The sequence below is a fragment of the Excalfactoria chinensis genome, chromosome 23, assembly GCF_039878825.1.
Source record: "Excalfactoria chinensis isolate bCotChi1 chromosome 23, bCotChi1.hap2, whole genome shotgun sequence".
In the NCBI taxonomy this organism is placed as follows: Eukaryota; Metazoa; Chordata; class Aves; order Galliformes; family Phasianidae; genus Excalfactoria; species Excalfactoria chinensis.
The window spans coordinates 3,183,252-3,205,102 of record NC_092847.1 but is presented as its reverse complement, the minus strand read 5'-3'; the positions used below and the strand labels follow the sequence as shown (position 1 = coordinate 3,205,102).

The window sequence follows — 21,851 nt, the reverse complement described above, 5'->3', positions numbered from 1 at the left end:
GAAGCATGAGGTACATGTTACGAGGAGCAGGGTGGTCAGTTCATTTCATGTCCTACACCTTGCAAGCATTTAGTCAAGTTTTCCACAATTTAGATGACTGTCTGAGAAGGGTTTTGAGGATTTAGTCCTTCTTGTTGATTTTTTAATGGCTAACAAGCTAGCAGCTGCAGACATAGAGTTCCCAACTCAGAGTGAGGTTATGTAAATCAAAGCATTTCAATTACAAGAATGCTACAGCGGAATTAGTACTAAATCTGTTGTTTGAGGAATGCTGTACCACCTTGAAATGAGGTATAATAGTCACAGTACCTGGGTAGAAGTTTTAACCATTTCATTTTCTGACATCAGAGAACATCACGTTAACAAGTTTGTTCTTCTAATATGAAATTGCTTTGAGCCTTTTAAAACAAAACTATAGAAAACTAGACATACAGGGAAGGAAGTTAATACTCTGGAACTGAGAAGAGTAACGCTATCAATTTCTATTATCAAATTTGTTGAGATACAAAAAACAACTGCTTATAAAAGGCTCTAAGGAGCTCTTAAAGAGTTATGTTATGACAATACTTCAACTGCTACCATAAATACTTGGATAGTTGAGTCATAGGGAAATTTCTTGTTTGCGGGGAATTTTAGGAACTCGAGCTGAAGTTGTACAAGATTTATTTACCAAACCTTGTGGCATGTTAGCAGACATGCAGTGTAACCAGAAGTTATGTCTAATCTTTGTGGAATCGCAGTAGTTTTGCTTCTGGAAAGCCTAGCTTTGGTTTTTTAATTGGTGAAGTTTAAATCAACTGATTGCAATCGGTGGCTACTGAGTGTGATGCCAGGAGAAATATTGAGTTTCAATCAAGCAATTGATTAATAACATCTGTAATTGAAGAGTGTGGGTTTTTTTACATGGACAGTTGCAGGACCATTTGAATGGTCTCATAAGTAGCTCATATGCGTTATTAAGCTTTTAATTGGTTCTCCTGGTTTCTGTGTGCTGTGAAGCTCCCCAAAGCTGCTGCTTGAAGAGATCCCATTTTTCTCCTCATTAACTGTATTCCTTCTTTGTCATAAAATACCCTTTTGAATCTTTTCTGTAATATAAATGACTCGTTTCGCTACCTGTGTTACAGATCAAATCTGGTTTTGGAATCATTACCTCATTAGTAGTTATTGTAAAAGTACAGTTCATATATATAGTAAAGTAAGAGGTTGGAGGTTTAGCTGACACTTCAAAAAGAAAACAAAAAATCCACTATACCTGTAATATTCTCACCTGGCAAATTGACTCGTGACTACCACAATCATTTATAATCCCAGAGCACTAAGAAAATTAAATGAAATACCTACAGCAGTTGCAGAGTTTCTCTTGTTTCCAGAGCAAGTCCGTGGGGCTGTAGCAGTGATCCCAGCTCTGAGTCCAGCTGGAGCGAACTGGGCCTTCTCCCTATTTATCAGTTTGTGTGCACACACTCGGCTCCAGACAATCTGCAGAGCAATGCTGCAGCTCTGAGACACGAACTTCCCACACAGCCTTTCCTGGGGTCGAAGCGAGGGCAGCTGCAAGTCCACATAAATCAAATAATAACTGGGTCATCAGGGACAGAGGCCACGGGGACCTTCATGTCACGGCTCCCAGAGTTCTCCCTGACTGATTACTGAGTATTTGCTTTCTTGGTAGAATTTAAAATTCTCCCATTTTGATTGCTTAATGTTGATGTGCCCGAGAGTTAATGGAGGATGTTCACTGCTTTGCGGACAAACTACTGCAATGGTGTAAATTTGGTGTATCTATGTGAAATAATAATTGAATTTGCAGACACTTGATTAGGTATTTTGAAACACAAAACACTTAACACGTTCTGCCTGGCCTAATTCTAACATACCTGTGCAGATGCAGCATGCAGAGGATTTCTGCAGCTTCCCATGTTTTTCATGGGTCTGTAGCATCATGCACAGCAAAATGGCATTGCCCTTCAAAGAAGAGCCAGGTTTGTGTGCAGCAGTTCCCCAGAACACTGTGTTACTTATTTTCATATGGCCCAACACCACTCAGGAATCCATGTGTGTGCCTTTGGAGGTGGAATTGCTGAGTTTGCCTTGCAGGAGAATAACAGATTGCCTCACAGATGTTATTTGAGCATTTGACAGGAGTCACAGGGGCACAGAACACCTGCACTGCTTCTGCGGCCTCATTCCATCACCACTGTGAATTGCAAGCTTCTGTAAGGTCTCATCCCCGTAGACGTCCTCCTTTCTGCAGGTAGATCTACAAATTTGATGAGTGCTTGTATTGGTTATTAATATACAGATGGTAGCAAATGTACAGAAGGTATAAGTAAATATAAGTAAAGGAAAACTCACCAATGGTGGTGCCTTGGCTGAAGAAGCTGGGGCAGTCCTCACTGGTGAGCAATCTCCAAGAGATGCTGCTTCAGTGGGAGTCAGCCCTTAAATGAGGTCTCAGAGGGGATGGAGTCGAGCTCCACCCCTCCCAGGAGCACAGCTACATCACTCTCACCTGTGCTCCCACAGCTGACCCCATACTTGCCTCAGCTGATTAATCAGAGGTTCAGGCTGTGATTACCAATCTCCCATACAGTGCTGAAACTGCAGGTTCAGAGAAACCTTCCCTACGTAGGTGCCTGTTGAGAGAACTCATTTTCAAGATACAGAGAAATCTGCATTCATCTGAACTGGTGAGTCTAGATCTGTCTAACTTGCTTGGTATTTGAATAGTTAAAGGAAATCGTATCTACTCCAGCTGGGTCTTCTCTGCATAACTGACCCATTCGGCTTGATCTGGTATTGGATTGTTTACGTAACTTCAGTAATTAACCACTCTCAACCTCATTAATGAAACATAAACCACCTCTTCTACTCATTTATAAAGCCCTTGTCAAACAAAACTTAAACAAAGGGCAAAATCTCAGCAAAGGAATGGTCCAAAAGCTACTGGGATCTGCCTACAAGTCGTTACAGCCACTTTGTTGTTGTTTTGCTGTACAAATTAAACAGAAGCAATGGCATTGTCTATTGCTTTTGGCTAACTCCTCACAAAAGCATCTGAGGTCTGTCACATGAGGGCAGTGATGCCTCCACAACTATTTTGGTCATTTCAGTGCAAAATACCAGTGTTCCAGTTCATTACTGTAAATCATTAAATGATGAAAGCAAGAGTCAAATACTAAACAACCGGGATACTTTGGAAAACTAATTGCTTATTAAAGGGTACTTTGTTATATGTGAGTTAAAGGTTACGTTGAAATATAGATTATTTCATTACAGGATTAAGTTGCTCTTGCTAGCAAACTGTTCTGAATAGTATTTAAAAGAGCATCTGCAACATGAGATGCAGAGACACGGTTTTAAAATCCTCAGGACCAAACCCTGAACTCATCCCAGCTTTAGCGCTGAGAATTCAGTGTGGTGTCTGATATCAAACCCATTCACCACCCTTGCTGTGCTTCTCTGCTCTGCCCGGAGTTCCTTCCTTTTGGATTTTCCTACTGCCTGCTCGGGGCTCCTAAAGAACGATAGTCAGAAACACTCCGTATTTGTCCCACCACAGAAATGCTGTTGATGCTTTTACCAAGAAGGCCTAGAAGTGGGTTTGGTTCTTTAGCAGCTTTGCTGTTTTGGAGAGCCTCAATATGTTTCTATCTAGCATGTATTTTTTCCTGCTAGAACAAATCCACGTTCTGTTTGACAAAATACAGTCATGTGGTTAAGAGTTATTAAAAGCATTAAAGCACTAACCTCTTGTAACCCCATTTTTCACTTTGTACACATACATAAGTGTTTAATCGAATCGAAGTTAAACACTAAGATGCTTGAGAGGCCAAATTTATACATTCCCTTCAGTTTATACAGAACTGATGTGATAAGCCAAAGGAATTATAAGACACCACTACTCTGAGAACGCTCATCCGCTGATTTGTTTAAGCTCTGTTGCTACATAAGAGAAGCCCTGGTGAGAAGCACGCCTAGCATTTAGATCAAGGAGTGCTGTGCTACTGGGATCGGGTCGCTCCTGGCGCCACACTGAACTCATTCTGCTGTCCTCTGGAACAAATGAGTCTGTGTCAAGAGATCTGCTGGGGAGAGAGCGAGCCACATCCCTGAGCAGGGGCACGGGACAGAGCTGTGCAGTGGGAGCACAGTAGGACTTCATCTTTGTTTCATTCTGTTTTTATTTCAGACACTCAGAAAGCCACGGAAGGGCTGCACCGATCCTGACATAGAAGCCTGATAAAGCAGTGCCTCTCCTTTGCCTCAACGTGGCATGAAAGGCTGGAATGTTATCTGTGAAGCCAGGGAAGAGTGAGCATTAAATGATGCCCAAAGGGAAGGAGAAGTGTAAGGAACGGAATAGGCTCAGACATACAACCCAAGTGCAGCTGCTGCTGAGGTGCAACGAGTGCTCCTGCTGCTTCCTCTGTCTGACTTCCCAGCTGATGTGAATTGGAATTGCTGGTGCTACTTCAGGATGGCTCAAGGCAGCAGTCCTGCTGAAAACACTGCTTATAAAGTCGGTGCTACCAAAGAAAAACGTGACACAAGGGAAAGCGAAGCTGCAGAGCCACCGCGGGTGGCTAACGGCGGTTTCAGTTAGCAAACAACAAAGAACGAAGTCAGCATTACAGAGCTTGTTATTTTAACTTGAGTAGAGGATGTTTACTGTTCGAGGGACAAACAAGGGTACAGATAAGCTGTCAGCTCCGCAGACCTCAGCGCAGGATTTATCGCACAGCGCTTAAAGGAGTTTGAAATAAAGATAACCAGGACCCCCCGTGGGTCACGGCCACCTGCCCTGTGCAAACAGCGCCGTGTGTGAGCAGCTCCCATTACCGGCTCTCCTCGTGCTTTCAGAGCCACGCCGTGCGTGAGAGCGGGGACCTCGTGAGAGCCGTGCTGTGAGAGGCATGGCTGTGATTCCTTCGGACCGCAGTTTCCGCCGTCAGCTCGCCTCCCCGCAGAGCAACCAAAGAAAGGCAAATCACGACAGGAATCGCGTTCTGCTTTGGAAACGACGCCGCTAACGCCAACCCCGCACCCAGGGCGGCGCTCAGTGTGGCCGCCAGGCGGCAGTGCGGGCTCAGCGGCCGCTCCGGGCTCAGCGCACGCCTGCGCAGCTGCGGCGTGAGGAGCGCGGCCCGGAAAAGGCGGCGGAGCGGCGGGTGCTGCCCGGTGCGGGTTCGGAGCTCGCGGTTCGGGCTGTGCGCTCTGCCGGGCATGGGGCCGCCGAGGGAGTGAGCAGCGCGGCCCGTCCTGCGCCCGCCATGACCTGCACCATCGAGAAGATCCTCACGGACGCGAAGACCCTCCTGGAGCGGCTGAAGGAGCACGACACCGCAGCCGAGTCGCTCATCGATCAGTCCGCCGTCCTGCACCAGCGCGTGGCCGCTATGAGGGAGGCGGGCGCGGCGCCGGCCGAGAAGGGCAGCGTGGCGGCGGCGCCCACGGCCGCGTCTCGGCGGGGCCGGAGCGTCGCGGAGGATGGTGCGGACGGCTCTCGGCTGCGGCCGCACACGCTGCTGTGCCAGGAGAACACGCAGATCCGCGACCTGCGGCAGGAGAACCGCGGTGAGCCGGCCGGGATGGGCCTGGGGGGGGCCGGGGCTGCGCTGCGCTGCGCGGTTGTTATCCCGGAATGGTGCGAGCGGGGCTGCGGGCTCTCGGCATAGCGGGGGGGTCGCGTGTGGTAACGCTGCGCTGCCGTCCGTGTCCCGTAGCGCTGTGGATCTCTCTGGAGGAGCACCAGGACGCGTTAGAGCTCATCATGAGCAAATACAGGAAGCAGATGTTGCAGCTGTTGCAAGGGAGAAAAGGTGAAGATGCGGAACCAGTCCTGAAAGTTCATCAGGCCAACTCTGTGGTAAGGTGGGATGAGGGACAGGGGATAGGAAACCTGGTCTCTTGTTTGCTTTCGTGCAACGTTTGTCTCCTTTCACGGGCCCACTGCTCCAGGACGCTTCTTTCAAGCTCTGGTCCATTTAGTATTTGATCTTTTCCCTGCATTCTTTTCACAGCATCCAGGTGGTAAGGATTGTCATAGAGCATCCTGAACAGCTCGAGCCTTTCACTGTTCAGATGAAGGCTTGCTGTGTGTGCTCTGGGTGATACATTCCTGGGGTTAAGCTTTAATAGCTTTGTTTTCACTTAAGAGGAGCGCATCAGAGGTGTTATTGTTACTGTTGAGTAACTGTAACAAAGGGAAAAGAGCCTCCAAAATCCCCGTAAGCTGAGGTGTGTTGAGGACTTAAGAAATCTTCGCTTCCAAATGCTTTTAAATCCATACAGGTAGTACAGCAGCTAACTGTACCTCTGTCTGTTTGACGTACAGTGACTACAGGAAGCTACTCCCTGTATGTTATGATGTTTCCTGCAGTGCCTTGTGATATCATATGATGTTGTATTAAAGTGCTTCAGAAGCTTCCAAATCCTTGTTTTATCAATGATTCACAAGGAGTTCTGTGTTTGCATTCTCATACATGAGTTCCTCCCTAGGTGTGTGACTTTGGAAATGGACATTCCAGTCTTCCTCCTTGTTTGGTGGCTTTGGTTTCATTGTTTGGGATTTCATTTCAGTGGTTGGGAGGGAAAGATTAAAATTCAAAAGGGGAAAGTAGTCGAGAATTAATAAGATGAAAGTAAAGGGTTTGTAAGGAATAAATTATTACTGCTTTTGCCTGAATGTATTAACTGTGGGTTTTTTTCCCCCATGTCTTTCAGGAAATTGAAGGACAAATAGACAGGATATGTGAGATGGGTGAAGTGATGAGAAAAGCTGTACAGGTGGATGATGATCAGTTCTTCAAGGTGCAGGAGAAACTAGCTCAGCTGGAGGTAAGAACCCATGGCATCACTAAGGACAGATCGAGCTTTTGGGGTATATAGATGGTTGTGTGTGTCGGGTGTTTATAGCAATAAAAAATGGGGATGGTGGGTGAGGTTGGGAGGCAAGGAACATTTTCTGTTTATTTTCAAGTTCTTGAAATTTCTGTCACCTTAACAATAAAGCCAAAAGTAAAAGGTGTCCTTGAAGTGATGTGCTTCATCTCTTGCATTAATGTTTGAGTTACAGAGTCCTATTAGGCTGTGAAGGAATGGGGCTACTTAATAAACAGCCTGTAATCTTTGTTAATTAGCTCATCTCTATCTCAGCTGAAATATTGCTTGTTTTCTTTTTGCAGCTTGAAAACAAAGAGCTACGTGAACTATTGTCCATCAGCAAGGAATCTTTTGAGGTCGGGAGAGAAGATTTGCGTGACAGTGAAGCTTAGGTCACAACGTACCCAAATCTTGACTTCAGAGACTGTTAATGAAGCCACCCAACAAAGGATGATCTGTAACTTGTTCTTCCAGGTGTCTCACATGTTTGATCTATCCCAGTGCGTGGCCTGTGTTCTCTGTTACTCAGAAATCACATAGTCCTGATGGCAAAGGCTTGCATTGCTGCTCTGTCTTACCAACTGCAGCGAACAGATGCTTAACAACAAAGTGCTTTTGGTGCCTACTCCTTTGTGGCAGTTTTATCTTGTGAGTGTTACTTTTCATAAGCTTCCCTTGGCAATTCCAACCGTGCAGATGTCACTTAAAACTGCCCCATCGGTACCTGGTGAACATAACGCAGGTTATGGTTATTTTATTTGCTAAAAGGAGTAAGAACGTGAAGACTACGTTAGAAATAATAAGTTCCCATCTCGCTTTGCCTGCAGAGGGGGCACATGGAGCTTTGGCTTTGAGGACCCAACGCTCAGTGTTTGGTCAGATTGACATTCATAGTTGGCACACTGCTCAGAGGCAGCTCTGACCTGAAGGCAGTGTGCTCAAGTCGATAGTTTCTATTACAGAGAACACAGTGCTTTCACATCAAAGCTGTTCGGCCTCCCACTGCTTTGAGTTTCAGGGTGAGCTGTGCCTCACATGGAACAACACCGACCACATCGACAGGTTTTTAGTGTCATATTGCAGGTGTCTCGTGGCAGCTGATAGTTATTGCAGAGTCCTGGACTGGGTGCAATGGAAGCTGCAGTGTAGCGGGATTTTATCGATATTGTGATGCTTTCAGTGGCATTTTCATGTTGTTTTTTGGTCTTTCTTGCCTGCGATCAAGAAAATACTTCAGTGACAGCAAGCATTGAATTGTCAATATTACATTTTTATGCTGTTTTTACCCGTGCAAGCATTTTGATAGATACAGAAGGCAATTGAGCTCTCTGTGTGTACTATGAGTCTATTTGGAATACGCAGCAGAAGGTGTTCAGTGGATACGTGGCATTCCTGTCCAGGAGCATTGTACGAAACTTTCCTAGAATGTTCTAAGAGGGAATAAAACGACCTACAGGCGCTTTTCTCTCGTGTTCTCTTCTGTGAAGCTCTGTGCCCCCCCCCGGCCCAGCCGCCCTCCCCGCCTCGCCCCGTCCCACGTGGAGCCCGGCCGGCCGCCACGCCTGCGCGGTATCGCCGGTGCCGTTGGCCTGCGCGCATGCGCGCCATGCGGCCGCCGGCGACCGCGACGGCGCAGGCGCGGCCCCGCCCCGCGTTCTCGCGAGAGGCCGGGATTGCTTGCTACGTGCGGTGCCGTGCTGCTCATGGCGGCGCTGGAGCGGGGGCGCTGAGCTGTTGGGGTGAGTCCGGCGCGGGCGGGCAGCGAACGGCGCCCGGCGCTGCGGAGGGCGGCACCCGCGGGGCTAAAGGGACCCGGGAACCGCGGGGAGCGGCGAGAGAGCCGGGGGGCGCCTTCGGTGCGGCGGCGCGGCTGTCCGTCGTCGCGGCGGTCTCGGCGGGGCGAAGCCGTCTGGGTCCTTCCCCCGGCCGCGCTGCGTGTGTGGATGGAGGGCTGGGGGCGGGGCGGGCCTCTCCCGCGGCCTTTCCCCGCCGGGGCCGAAGCTGGGCGGGCTCGGTCCGGCCGGGCCGCGGCGTCGCGCACTACGTTTCCCGGCGTCCCGCGGGCGGACCCCGCCGTGTGGGCCGGATCCCGGCGGGGCGGGGCCGTGGCGGGGCCGGGACTCTCCTTCCCGGCGTGCCGCGCGCCCAGCACAACGCGGGGCCTGTCGGGACCTGCAGGTCGGGAACCGCGGGCCGCGCGGGGCGGTACCGAGGGCGGACTACGGGTCCCGGCAGGCCCCGGGCGGCCGCTGGGCGCGGGGGCTCCTGGGGACGGGCCGGCGGGGCGGGCGGCGCAGCGCATCTCCCGGCGTGCCGTGCGCGGCCCCGCCCGCTGCAGAGCCGGGCTCCGTCCCTTTGTGTGCGGGGGAGCGGCCGCCATCGGCCCCCTTTGTGTGCGGCAGGATGGCTCCTCCTGCCCTGCTTGTCTCCTCCTGCCCTCCGCGCCGCCCGCCCTCTCCTCGGCCTGCAGGCGGCCGTGCCGCGCTCTGCCCCGCTCTGTCACGCTCTGGGCCGAGGCGCCCCCCGCTCTCGGCGCCGCCCCTCAGCGCAGCGCGCGGCTCCCGCTCCGCGGCCTCCATCTTGGGCGGCGCGGGGCGCCCGGCGGCCGCTCCCGGAGCTCCATAGCGCTGTGGGCCTCAGCACAGCCCTTCAGATCCACATACACACAGCGCTCAGCCCTTCCAATAGCGCTCAGTCCGGCTGTACTGCCCGCTCCATTAGTTTGGCTTTTTTTTTTTTTCAGGTTTGTCGCTAAAATGCACAAAAACGGCCATAAGTTTATGCTGATCGGCCTTGTGTTTTGTTAATCCCCAAGCGGTGTCACTGCTGTCATGCATTGTTCAGGAGGCGGCACGCCGCGCCTCTCAGATGGCAATGTTTATTTCCCAGTGAGAGCTGTGAATACGTACTAAAAATACAACGTTTTGTCTTCATTAGGTTTGGATGTGCATAAAATAGTGTTAGCCCACGCTTTGGGTCTGTGGGATGTGCGTTATTGGGGCTACAAACCTGTGTTTGTGGACAAAACGAGAAGCAAAGCGGTGTCTGTCAGCCGGCAGTCTTTGCTGTGAGTCTGTGTGTGTTTCAAGCTACAGCAGCGCTGTGTGACTTGCTGTGGTGTAGCAGAATCCACAATGGAAGAGCTTTAAGAGCAGCCCATCTCCGGCCCTGCCTCCTCCTTGTCCTTGCACAAACCAATTCTGCTGTAGATACACAAATGCAGAACCCGGTGTGACGTGGGGGCTGGGCACCTGCTCAGCGTGTTTACCATTAGGAGAAGTATTTATAGCAGCTGCATTAAAAAGTAAAGAATTTGAGGTATGCAGGCACTAATTTTTACTTAACTTTGCAGCCTTGATATCCCTGTTTTTTTTTGTCCAACCTGCTTTTAGGGAACAAGCTGATGCTTTATTTATTGTATGTTATTCAGCCCAGAGTTGTTCTGAGAGCGATGGGGAAGATGTTTTCCGTGGAGAAAGGTGCCTTTGAAATACTTCTGTGAAGAACAGGCGCTGAGTTTGCATACATCCTTTGTATGCTCTGGGGGCTCAGAACTGTTCCCTGTATTGGCTAACTGCAGTTGTCCTTCTCACTGCAATAAGTGTTAGGGTGTCTTTGTAGTCATATAAGTTTGTTTTTTCCTTATGCAATTCCATCTTTGGAGTTCACTGAAGGAAACTGAGAGCTCAACGTAACTAAGAAGTAGCGAGTGGTTCATTACATTGGGGAAATCAGCTTGCATCCAAATGAAGTTGCTGTTTTAGTTGGTACAAACTGGGACCTTTCCTGGAATGTGTAACTGCATCTGAAGTGTTTAAAATTAGAAGTGGTGTATCACTGCATGGAGGTAGAGTTTCTTGGGAAACCAGAACTGAAAATGGGAATACAAAATAAAAACATGGGACAGCTTCCTCTAAATTGAATCAAAGCTGTGGTATCAAAGTAGGGGATTTGCACCCTTTCATAGGAACACAAAGGGCTGATGTGTGACTTCTGTTAACGTTGTACTTTAGTGCACTTGTTTCTTTTTTTTCTCTCTCCAGTATGAAGTGAAACAGAACAGAATTTACCACCTGAAACTGCTGCTTCAAGTTCAGATCAGGAAAAGAATATACCGCATCGTAACAACAACTCAAGACCAAAGAAGAGGAAACTTACACTGAAGACACAAGGCTTGATCTGAAACCAGAAGTTTGTGCCTACTCAACAGCTTCAGAAGAGCACGTCCCAACGCTGCTAGTAGTCTTTGTTTTCTCCAGTGCTGTATTGAAACTGCCCAGGGCAGCAGCGCTTGTATTCTTTATTAGTGTGCTCTCTCCCTCTCTCTTTTTTTCTTTCTATCTTTCTCCTTTCCTCTCTCTGTGTCAATAGCAGTCTTCATCCTTTGAAACTTCGTACTGAAGCAGAAGAATCGGCTGATACTACTGAAAGTGCAATATTTGAATATCACTGCGAGGTTCGTGCACATGCTTTGTAGTTATATATTCTTCCAAACCTAATAGCAAACAGCAGGAGGCTGTGTTTTCTGAGACGTTATGTTGGTTTGGTTAGTGGTACCTCTGTTAGAATTCTGTTTAACAGTGCTTGTTTTATAACCCTAGAGTGCCCCTCATTTGTGTTTCTCTATTCTAGTAGCAGTGTTGTGATTGCAATGCCTTTTTCCTTCCAAAGCTTACACTGTTTTCATTGGTTTGCAATGTCTGTTTAGTTTGCTTTCAATCTTTTAGTACAGTTTGTTGTTTTGGTTTTTTTCCCAAGCATTGGAGCTAATAGCTTTTGTTAATTGATGGGTCAGCTGCTGTGAGTAAACTGTTAATAGTCAACACCACAGCTGGTTGTGGTTCAGTACTCAGTCATTACATTTCAGGTCTGAGCAAGTCTTGCTTGTGCATTAATGCGTTGTAGGCTATTCCTAGAAGGTTCGTAAAGGTCTGTTCTGCTGGGTGTTTCTTAGAGAACACTTCTATGACAATACTTCCATTTTTCTGTATGTAGCACTTTGCGAAGTTGATTTTTATTTCCCATTGATTTATACATAGTTTTTTGTTGCACTCGATTTGTTGGAACCGCTGTAGCAACGTGGCAAGCATCTCGAAAGCCTGCTGATTTATCATTCCCTATCTTTCTACAGCAGATGTTAATGCCATCCTGAGAAGCGTATCCCTCCTTGAACTTAAGCTGTCTGGCTTTAGCTGATCTGTGGTCAGCAATACTGATCAGTAGTGGTTTGAGCAGGAGTTAGCAGTGTTGTTTTCTAACCCTGAGCTTGGCCATTCTGAACTCGGTTTGAAATAGATTTTGTTAGTAAGCTGTTATTTATCCTCCCTGTTAGCAGGGGAAGTTGTGTGTTTGTGTGCTTAGCTTACATTGGAGATGTGAAGAGCTGATTTTGCCCATGACTCACAAAAAGCATTTGTAGCACTGATGAGAGCTTTCGTAATAGGCAAAACCATCAGCCTGTTATTCAGCAGATGAGTTTAATAGGACATCACATTCCCTTCCCCCAGTCGTTTTACCTGCAGGGCCTCCTCCTTTCTTTGGTTGTCCTAGGGACTGCCTCCTTCCAGAGATGAGGGTTTGTATATGATGGTCACAGGCGCTAATGTGCAATGTGTGATGCCAGTCTGAGCTGTAAGGATCATTTTCTAAGAGCTAGGCAACTTCACATTTTTAAATTCTCTTTAAAAAAAAACATTTAGAATTTACTACAATAACTCCCACAAGCTCTACGTGTCTGTTGTGATGTTATGTTTATGGGGTGAAAGGAGGTGTAAGTACTGCTCGGTTTATTTTCTGCTGTCTTCTTTTGAATAGATGAGCTTTGATCCAAACCTTCTCCACAACAATGGACACAACGGGTACCCCAATGGTACTTCGGCAGCGCTGCGTGAGACTGGCATTATAGAGAAACTGTTGACTTCATATGGGTTCATTCAGTGCTCAGAACGGCAGGCTAGACTGTTCTTCCACTGCTCACAGTATAATGGCAACTTACAGGAGCTGAAAGTAGGAGGTAACACACGGCTGTTGGAGTTTCTTTACCAAATGAAGACCAAGTCTCTTTTGCTTTCCATAGAAAATCATTGTATCTCGTGGCATGAACAGAATCTGAATAGAATCTGTTGCTATTAATGAGCTAAAATGACAATAGAATGCATGGTCTGCCACTTCTGATGAGAGGTTTTTATTACTTCAGCATGCTTAATGCAAATGTGGGCATTGTGGAGAAGGTGTACAGTGTGAAGGTGGAAACAAGTGTTTAGGCTGGAAGTACCGTGCCTCATGTACTTAGTATTTAGGTTTTTTGAGAATTAGTTTGAAGATGTTTGTCTCGCAGAGGAGGGGTGCTGCTAGTAGTTAGTGCTCATGCAGCTTATAGACTGTTCAGTAGCAGTTTTATATAATCTGAGCTCCTTCAGAGTGAGGTTAGCACAGGGAAGGGTGGGGGAATTACAGCAGGGCAAGCCATTAGAGCAGAGCAGTTCCAGAACTAACTGCAAATGGTGCCTCCTTGCTAGGGAAAAGAAGTTCTCCTTTGTTGAGATTAGGTATGAGCCGTGAACTATCAGACTGAACCAATTAGTTATGTTTAAAAATTGCGGTCTGTGACGTCATTATTGTGTTTGATTGTTTTGTAGATGATGTTGAATTTGAAGTGTCTTCTGATCGCCGAACTGGAAAACCCATTGCTGTTAAATTGGTGAAGATCAAACCAGAAGCATTACCTGAAGAACGAATAAATGGACAAGTCAGTGGCTATGATGTTTGTTTTCTATGCATTCCGCCGTCATCTTTTACTTTAGGACGAACAGATTCATTGAACATGCATGCTAACTACATACAGAACTCTGTTACGCTGAAATCTTTATTTGTTATTCTAGTAAAAATTCAGAGTTTCAGTGTGAGCTCTTTGCTCCAAACAACTCTTCATGGCAACAGATGCTCTGTAAGATTGAAATGTTACAGCATGACATTCCCTGGTGGTATAAACCAGAAGTTAATCCCCAGGTGTACAGTAGAGGATGCTTAGATTGGCTTTGTTTTCTACGCTGCTTCTCCTGAAATGACAAGCAATGGATTTTGTCTTTTTTTTTGGCTGGTAGGTTGTGTGCGCTGTTCCTCACAATTTAGAGAGTAAATCTCCAGCTGCCCCGGGTCAGAGTCCAACAGGGAGTGTATGCTACGAACGTAACGGGGTAAAGCTTATGTATTTTATTTGAACTCTTGACTGATCTGCAATTGTGGTCTATGAGCAAAAAACAAGAAGAAAATATGCACTTCAGTGTGGACAACTGACACTCCTAAAAGCTGTAGTTCTTAGCAAGGGATAATGAAAAGCATACCGAGGCAATTGCTACAAATAGATGTTAATTTTACAGCTTGTTTGCCCACCTGTGTCTATGGGGAACTCTATGTACAGCCAAAAAGTTGTTTTTCTGTTTTAAAACTGAACAAAGCTGGATTGTGTAATGTTCACATATTCGTAAGGTTCAGGAATTGGCATTTCAAGATGGCCACCTACAAACCTCTCAATTCAGTTGCTTTTTACAGACTCGTAAAAGCAGCCCAATGGAAGAAAGAATGTTTTTGCATGCCATGTTTGATCATTTTCTGTTTTCTCACTAAATCCATTTATATAAAAGCAGTTGTTGCTTCTAAACAAAAATATGCTAATCATCCTTTGAATTGACGAGTGGATTAATATTAGACCATGTTAATTTACAGGAAGTATTTTACCTGACTTACACTCCAGAAGATGTTGAAGGAAATATTCAGCTGGAAACAGGAGATAAAATAAACTTTGTAATTGATACGAATAAACAGTAAGTTGATATTGTGTTTCTCTTTTAGTGGTCGGGCAGCACATTGTGCCTTTTCCAAGAACTGAAATAACATGAAATATAATCTTAATATTGCCTCTGGTTTTCAGACGTCTCAGCTTTGTTCTTTTTTTCCCTTTAGTACTGGTGCTGTAAGTGCTCGTAACATTATGCTATTAAAAAAGAAGCAAGCCCGTTGTCAAGGAGTTGTCTGTGCCATGAAAGTAAGTGATGTTTCAGCTTCAGAATATTAAAAGATGAAATGCTTTCCTGTCAGGTTCTCTAAATAGTAAATTCAGTGCATTAAGAGCTATTAACATTTTGGAAGTGTGAATGTAAACCAGGTCAAGCCGTTTAAACAGCTAATCTTGAGTACACACACTCCTTGAAAACAGGAAAGTTGGGGTTGTTTCCTGTAATGCATTTGTTGTAGTATGAGCTGAATGCACTCAAGTTTGCTGTACTGAAGCGGTGTAGTCTTACTGTTAGAATGCGTAAGATGTTTTCTTAATAATACACTGAGACATTGGGCAATCTACTGAACACTTTCTTCTGTTCTTAGGAAGCCTTTGGATTTATTGAGAGGGGTGATGTCGTGAAGGAGATTTTCTTTCACTATAGTGAATTTAAAGGTGACCTAGAAGCCTTACAGCCTGGTGATGATGTGGAGTTTACAATCAAAGACAGAAATGTAAGATGAACTCCAGTAAAAACTGAAGACAAGATCCTGGACAGCTGCCTGTTTATTCAAATTCTCCTTAAAAAAAGGGGAGGGTGGGGGAGCAGGGTTCATAGGAAAATGATCTTATTGTTTTATCACTTCTTGAGGGATATTTGACTGACTTTGTGCTTGTAGGGTAAAGAAGTTGCAACAGATGTAAGACTGCTGCCACAAGGAACTGTCATTTTTGAAGATATCAGCATAGAACATTTTGAAGGAACTGTAACCAAAGTAATTCCAAAAGTACCCAGCAAAAACCAGGTGTGTTTCAGTATTAAATTTAAGGGAAATGCTGCTTTGATTTCCAGTCATAGTACAAATGTTCTCCTTTCTCTGTGGAAGTCTGCTGTTAAGTATCGCATCAGAGATCACTGCGGAGTAGAAGTAATTTTGGGCTGCTTAACTTGTACCAATCATTGACAGCAGTCACAGCAAGCAGGTTTTTTTCACTAAAATTTAAAGGACCAGGAAATAGGGTAATACACAGCACTAAGGCAAATGTGATCTAGGAGTGGTCACTCAAACATGGTGCCTTCCTAACCCAAATAGGGGCTCAATAAGGCTTTGAGTGCTGAGACTTGTAGGTATACTAACTTTTTCTGTTGTGTTTTTCTGTCTTCTAGAATGATCCATTACCTGGCCGCATCAAAGTTGATTTTGTGATTCCTAAAGAACTTCCATTTGGAGACAAAGATACAAAATCCAAGGTGACTCTGCTGGAAAGTGACCACGTTCGATTCAATATTTCGACAGACAGACGTGACAAACTGGAACGAGCCACCAATATTGAGGTTCTCCCCAATACTTTCCAGTTTACTAATGAAACTAGGGAAATGGTGAGTACCTGTAACAGTGTAAAAATTGACAGTGTCCGCTGCCTTGTCTGAAGTCAGATCTTCAGTGGATGGGCAAATGTGAATGGCAGAAAACTCTGAAAATTACATAGTAAAACTGTAATTGTCCTTCTATTTACAGGGTGTGATTGCAGCAATGAGAGATGGCTTTGGCTTCATTAAGTGTGTTGACAGGGATGCTCGCATGTTCTTTCACTTCAGTGAAATTATGGATGGAAACCAACTCCATATTTCGGATGAAGTAGAGTTCACTGTGGTTCCTGTGAGTGGTCCAGTTTCTTTGAATACCAGGATTTCACAGAAGCATTTCTATGCAGTCTGTCTAAAATGACATTGATCTTATTTTTCAGGATATGCTGTCTGCCCAAAGAAATCATGCTATAAGGATTAAAAAACTTCCAAAAGGCACAGTTTCTTTCCACACCCAATCGGATCACCGTTTTGTGGGCACTATAGACAAAGAAGCCACTCCAGCCAAAGCCACTAGCCCAAATAAAGGCAAAGAGAAGGTAGTACACAAGTAAAAGTAACAATATTGTGTTATTGTGTTTCTGGCTTTGCAGGGACTACTGCTTTAAAGTTACATTCTGAAGCACTTTGTATCTTGTTTAAATATGGACTATGTTGGATTGCTAATTACAATACTTAGTGATGGCTAACTGAAGCAAAACACTGTTGGTGGTGTTTCTGTTGAGGATAACTTCCAAGAGCTTGATGGGAAGATTGCTACTCCTACTTATTTCAGTATATAATTAATGGAAATAGTATTGTTAGAGAAAAGGTAATAGCACTGTCTGGTAAAAGCTACAGTTTGTCATTTAAAGCTCGTGTCTTTTGATCATCTTAGAGTTTATTGGTCTGTGTTTTCACCAGATACTTTGCAGTTGTTGCAGAACAAGTAAATGCTTGTCTTGTATATACTAAGCTTGTTTGCATGCAAATAAGACACCAATTGCTGAATCCTGATGTCGTTTTTATGTATTTATTTATTTATTTTAGGAAGCTGAAGATGGAATAATTGTTTATGATGACTGTGGAGTAAAACTGACCATTCCTTACCAGGCCAAGGATGTGGAAGGATCTGCTAACCCTCAGATAGGAGATAAGGCAATATAACTAAGTGTACCATTGGGAAATACTTTTTGGTTTTTTAAAGATGTGAGCTTCTCTTTGCCTTGTTCCTGGATTTGTTGTTACACTTGCTTAGAAGGACAGTGGACAACTCCACTTGTGAATGCTTAAGAGGAGAGAGGTTAACATAAAGACATCAAGATGGGTGTTGAAGAGTGAGAACATCAACTTATGAGCAAAATAACTAGAGATAATGGCAGGGGAAAGAGTTGAGAGATCTGGAACAGGAGCCTAAAAACTGTTGGTGTTCAGGTTGTTTGTTGCTTTTGGTGGTTGTGCTTTTTTTCTGTCTGTAGTATTAATAAAGTACCTCTTCAACAGGTTGAGTTCAGCGTTTGTGAAGTGAAGAGAACTGGTCTGCAAACAGCAGTTTCTGTCAGAATGCTGGGACGCAATTACAGTTCCAAGAGACTTCTGGGATATGTGGCAGCACTGAAAGATAACTTTGGGTTTATTGAAACAGCCAATCATGATAAGGAGATCTTCTTCCACTACAGGTGAGTGACAGTTGCTTTTGTAGGAATGAGTGTTTGATGCTTCACACATTTACTTGCTTTGGTGTCTGAACTTTCATTTATGACCTCTACTGAACTGGCTCAGGCTTTTCTGTTAGTCATTGTTCTCTGTGATCTCTGCCTCTGAATCTCAGGCCAAGAAATGCAGTTTCTGAATTGTATATTTAAGATTTTTTGCTTTCCTGATGGAGGATTCCTTGGAAATGTGAGATGCTGAACCAAATAAATGCATCCTAAATCAACCTATGGAAATGTTGGATGAGCATTAACGTTGTCATGAAACTGAAAGAAATTTGTATGTAATTCTCTTCCTGTAGTGAGTACTGTGGTGATATTGATAGCCTGGAACTTGGAGACACAGTTGAATACAGCTTGTCGAAAGGCAAAGGAAACAAAGTTAGTGCAGAAAAGGTGAACAAAACGCATGCAGGTAAGACTGTACCTGGTAATTTCACAGTAGCGGCTCTTCTTTTATCTTTGTCTCTACTCTTTAGTTGGAGGGATAGAAAAGAAGGCTACTAGTAATGCTATTAGTTCTGCTGTTCCTTAGAGAAGAAAAATCGCAGTAGGAACTGTGGATGTGTATATTAAGGATTTTGGGGATGCAAAATGCAGCTTATTAAAGTGAGTTGGAAATACAGTGGTTGGAAAGCAAGATCCTTCAGAACTGGAACAGCTCTATATGTACTGTCATAATGTGTGTTGCAGTGCAAACTGTAGTCTCCTGATGAACACAAATTGGGTCAGTCCTTTTTAAAGGAAAAGGTATGGCAGGAACTTCCTGATTCTTGCACTGTCTCTCTTTGCAGTGAATGGTATCACTGAAGAAGCTGATCCAACTGTTTACTCTGGTAAAGTAATTCGTCCTTTGCGGAGCGTAGATCCAACACAGACTGAATACCAGGGCATGATTGAAGTCATGGAGGATGGTAAGACTTGGTGCTTTTACTTCAACCTTGCTTTAATAAGTGTAATAAACCCTCAAGAACAAAAAGGCTTACTCTTGTTTTGCATGTTTTCCTTCTCTAGGTGAAATGAAAGGAGAATTCTATCCATTTGGAATTGTTGGGATGGCAAATAAAGGTGACTGTCTGCAAAAGGGAGAGACAGTAAAGTTCCAGCTGTGTGTTCTTGGTCAGAATGGGCAGACAATGGCTGTCAACATCACGCCATTCCGCAGAGCCACTGTGGAATGTGTGAAAGACCAGGTGAGTAAATGCTGCTTTGAAGACAAGATATGTGCTAATTGGAAATGACTGTTGGAGATGGCATAGAGAAGGACCTGCTTTAATACCTGAATGCAGAAATTTTGTATAGCCACTACAGAGTGACTAGACTTGTAGAAAAGCTGTGTTCTGTTCAGTGTAGAAGTTGTATTTGTAACATAAGGACTGTATAATTGTATCTGCTTGGGTTAAGAGGGAATAAATAACCGTGTCATGTTTTGGTTTTCAGTTTGGTTTCATTAACTATGAAGTGGGTGACAGCAAAAAGCTCTTCTTCCATGTCAAAGAAGTACAGGACGGTGTGGAACTACAAGCTGGGGATGAAGTGGAGTTCTCAGTAATTCTGAACCAGCGCACAGGGAAATGCAGTGCCTGTAATGTGTGGCGTGTCTGGTGAGGATTTCAAATTACTCAGCTTAATCTGGCAGGCAGCATCAGTAATGGAGCACATACTGCTTTTAATCTGAGCTAGCTCTTCCTACAACTGCAGCTCTTGTGGTTGGCTTCAGTGAGGGCCTCTCTCATTTGAGATGTACCAGCACTTGTAGGGCCTCAAGTAAGCATCTTTTGCTTCTAAATATATTAAAATATACACACACATGCACAAAATATATATTAAAAAATAGTATGCTGCTGTTTCAGCATCCAGTGGTTGAAATAATGGCTTTGAGGCAGACGTAGTGTCATCCAGAAGGTTTGCCTTCAAACAAAGCAGGCTATGTCGATGCCTTAATAGGGAAAGTGACTGAATTTGGGAGCTGAGAAGTCATCAGGATTCTGTGTGGTTGACTTTCTTACAGTGAAGGCGCTAAGGCTGTTGCTGCTCCTCGTCCAGATAGACTTGTTAATCGTTTAAAGAACATTAATCTGGATGATGCCAATGCTCCTCGTCTAACAGTTCTTCGTCAGCCCAGGGGACCGGATAACTCAAAGGTACGTGAGGTACAAGGCTGGTTTGCAGGATGACCAGCTTGTGGTTTAGCTTGGATAAAACTATTTCTACTGTTGAAAGTCAAAACTGTTTGAAATATGTCGACTTTACTCCCTCAAGATGGGAGGGAGTGTGTGAGATGATACTACTTTACTCAGGTGTTTGGGGAGCTGATGTGTGCTGTAGTTTCAGAAGAGCAACCCACACGTTCTGTTACTTGCTCTGGCTCTGAAGCCAAGTATGATGAATTAGCCACGTGTTGATGTTGTTTGTGGTAGGATCAGAAGAATCCTGCTTTAAAGCACAATACCAGACCTAAAAGAGCTGTTTTTCTTCCTTGCAGGGATTTGGTGCAGAGAGAAAGATCCGTCAAGCTGGTGTTATAGACTGATCAACAAAGCCAATGCCTGAGGGACGACAGTGGTGGGGGCTGATGAAGGGTACTGAATATCTCCCTATTCATCCCTTCCCCATTTTCAGAAGCTATTACACCAGTTTTAACACCTTCTCATGTTATGTTTAAAATAAATTTATGAAACCATTTTAAAATTATGCACAGTTGCATTCTGGAGAACTTTAAGGTGGCGCCTTATAGTATCACATTTTAGAAGCTTGTTTTGAATGGTGCATTTAACGCAACTGGTAACTGCAAATCTACATTGCCTATGTGAGTAAACATTATAGACAGCTCTGGTAGACCTTATGGGATTCTGCACTGCGTTGACCTTTGCTTTCTTTGTTACCTTGGCCGAGGTGTTTTACTGCCTTAGCGCTCAGTTGCGTTACATCTTTCCTTGAGGTGGATGTGGAAAGCTCACTGAGGAGCAAAGGAGGGGCGGACTGAGTCCGGGCTGATAGAAAATCCCAATGAACACTCAGAGCTTTGAGCTGACGGCTGGATGCAGCTTTGTGTCCAGAGTTCATTTAATTTGCCTCCTTTATGCAGCCAAGTTGCATTAGAGCTCGATGAAAAGCCTTTTTCCGGGCCAGACTTTATTTTGTAGCAGTTCTGGAATGCCTGCAGTGCAGAATCCCACAAGGCCGAGGCGTGCCATCCGTGTGGTCATTAAATATATTGAAAACAATGCACAGATTCGCTGCTGCTTCCAACACTGCAGCTTCTCAACCCAGTTTTTTCCTTTGACTGATTTTGTTTGTTTGTTTTTTTCAATTTACAAAGAAAGAAAAAACTTGTGCCTGAAGTGAATCCATCTCTTCTGTTCTTTGCAGCCGGCACCTGTTGTACCGTACGAGAGTTAATACTTAGGCTTTCCATAGCTGTATTGAACTATCATCAAGGTGACATAGTTGATGTCTGTGTGCTTCCCTCCCCCCCCTCCCCTTTATCCCCCCCAAGGTCACACTTTATCAAGCAAGAAAACGGAATGATTGGTGCGAGTGTTACCAAAACGATCAGGAGCTCCTTCCTTCGAACAGGGGCAGTTCTGTGGTTCATTTTTTGTTTGTTATTTTGTTTCCATGTTACCTCTATTCTCAATTTAGGGTTTTTTTTCTTCTCTGGGAGATGCATTATCTTTGTAAAACAAACATTTGCTTTTCTCCGAATTTTTTTTTTTTTTTTTTTTTTTTTTTTTTTGTTTCTGTTAATGGCAAAGAATGGAAATAGAATAAAGTTTTACTGATTTTGAACAACGCTTTTCTCCTCCCCGTGTCTCTATTATCGTTGGGCGCTCCCTCCCCCCGGCACACACACACACACACACACACCTCGGTCAGGTGGAAGTCACGTGCCCGAGAGCAGCGG

At 44.9% G+C, this 21,851-nt stretch overlaps 2 protein-coding genes across 2 annotated transcripts; both read left to right on the top strand.

The window, feature by feature from the left end:
- The first annotated feature begins 5,107 nt into the window (after nt 1–5,107).
- On the top strand, nt 5,108–8,347 carry SIKE1 (suppressor of IKBKE 1). Its single transcript, XM_072355927.1, has 4 exons — nt 5,108–5,580; nt 5,730–5,872; nt 6,730–6,843; nt 7,191–8,347. The coding sequence occupies exons 1-4, from the start codon at nt 5,277–5,279 to the stop codon at nt 7,278–7,280; spliced, it is 651 nt and encodes a 216-aa protein (XP_072212028.1). The 5' UTR covers nt 5,108–5,276; the 3' UTR covers nt 7,281–8,347.
- A 143-nt stretch (nt 8,348–8,490) lies between these two features.
- On the top strand, nt 8,491–21,734 carry CSDE1 (cold shock domain containing E1). The gene is made up of 20 exons (XM_072355936.1): nt 8,491–8,627; nt 10,932–11,344; nt 12,703–12,901; nt 13,527–13,636; nt 13,992–14,084; nt 14,614–14,711; nt 14,851–14,932; nt 15,271–15,399; nt 15,565–15,690; nt 16,053–16,265; nt 16,405–16,545; nt 16,634–16,792; nt 17,283–17,390; nt 17,736–17,911; nt 18,247–18,359; nt 18,739–18,858; nt 18,959–19,137; nt 19,385–19,548; nt 19,956–20,088; nt 20,430–21,734. The coding sequence occupies exons 3-20, from the start codon at nt 12,703–12,705 to the stop codon at nt 20,475–20,477; spliced, it is 2,391 nt and encodes a 796-aa protein (XP_072212037.1). The 5' UTR covers nt 8,491–8,627; nt 10,932–11,344; the 3' UTR covers nt 20,478–21,734.
- Nucleotides 21,735–21,851: the final 117 nt, after the last annotated feature.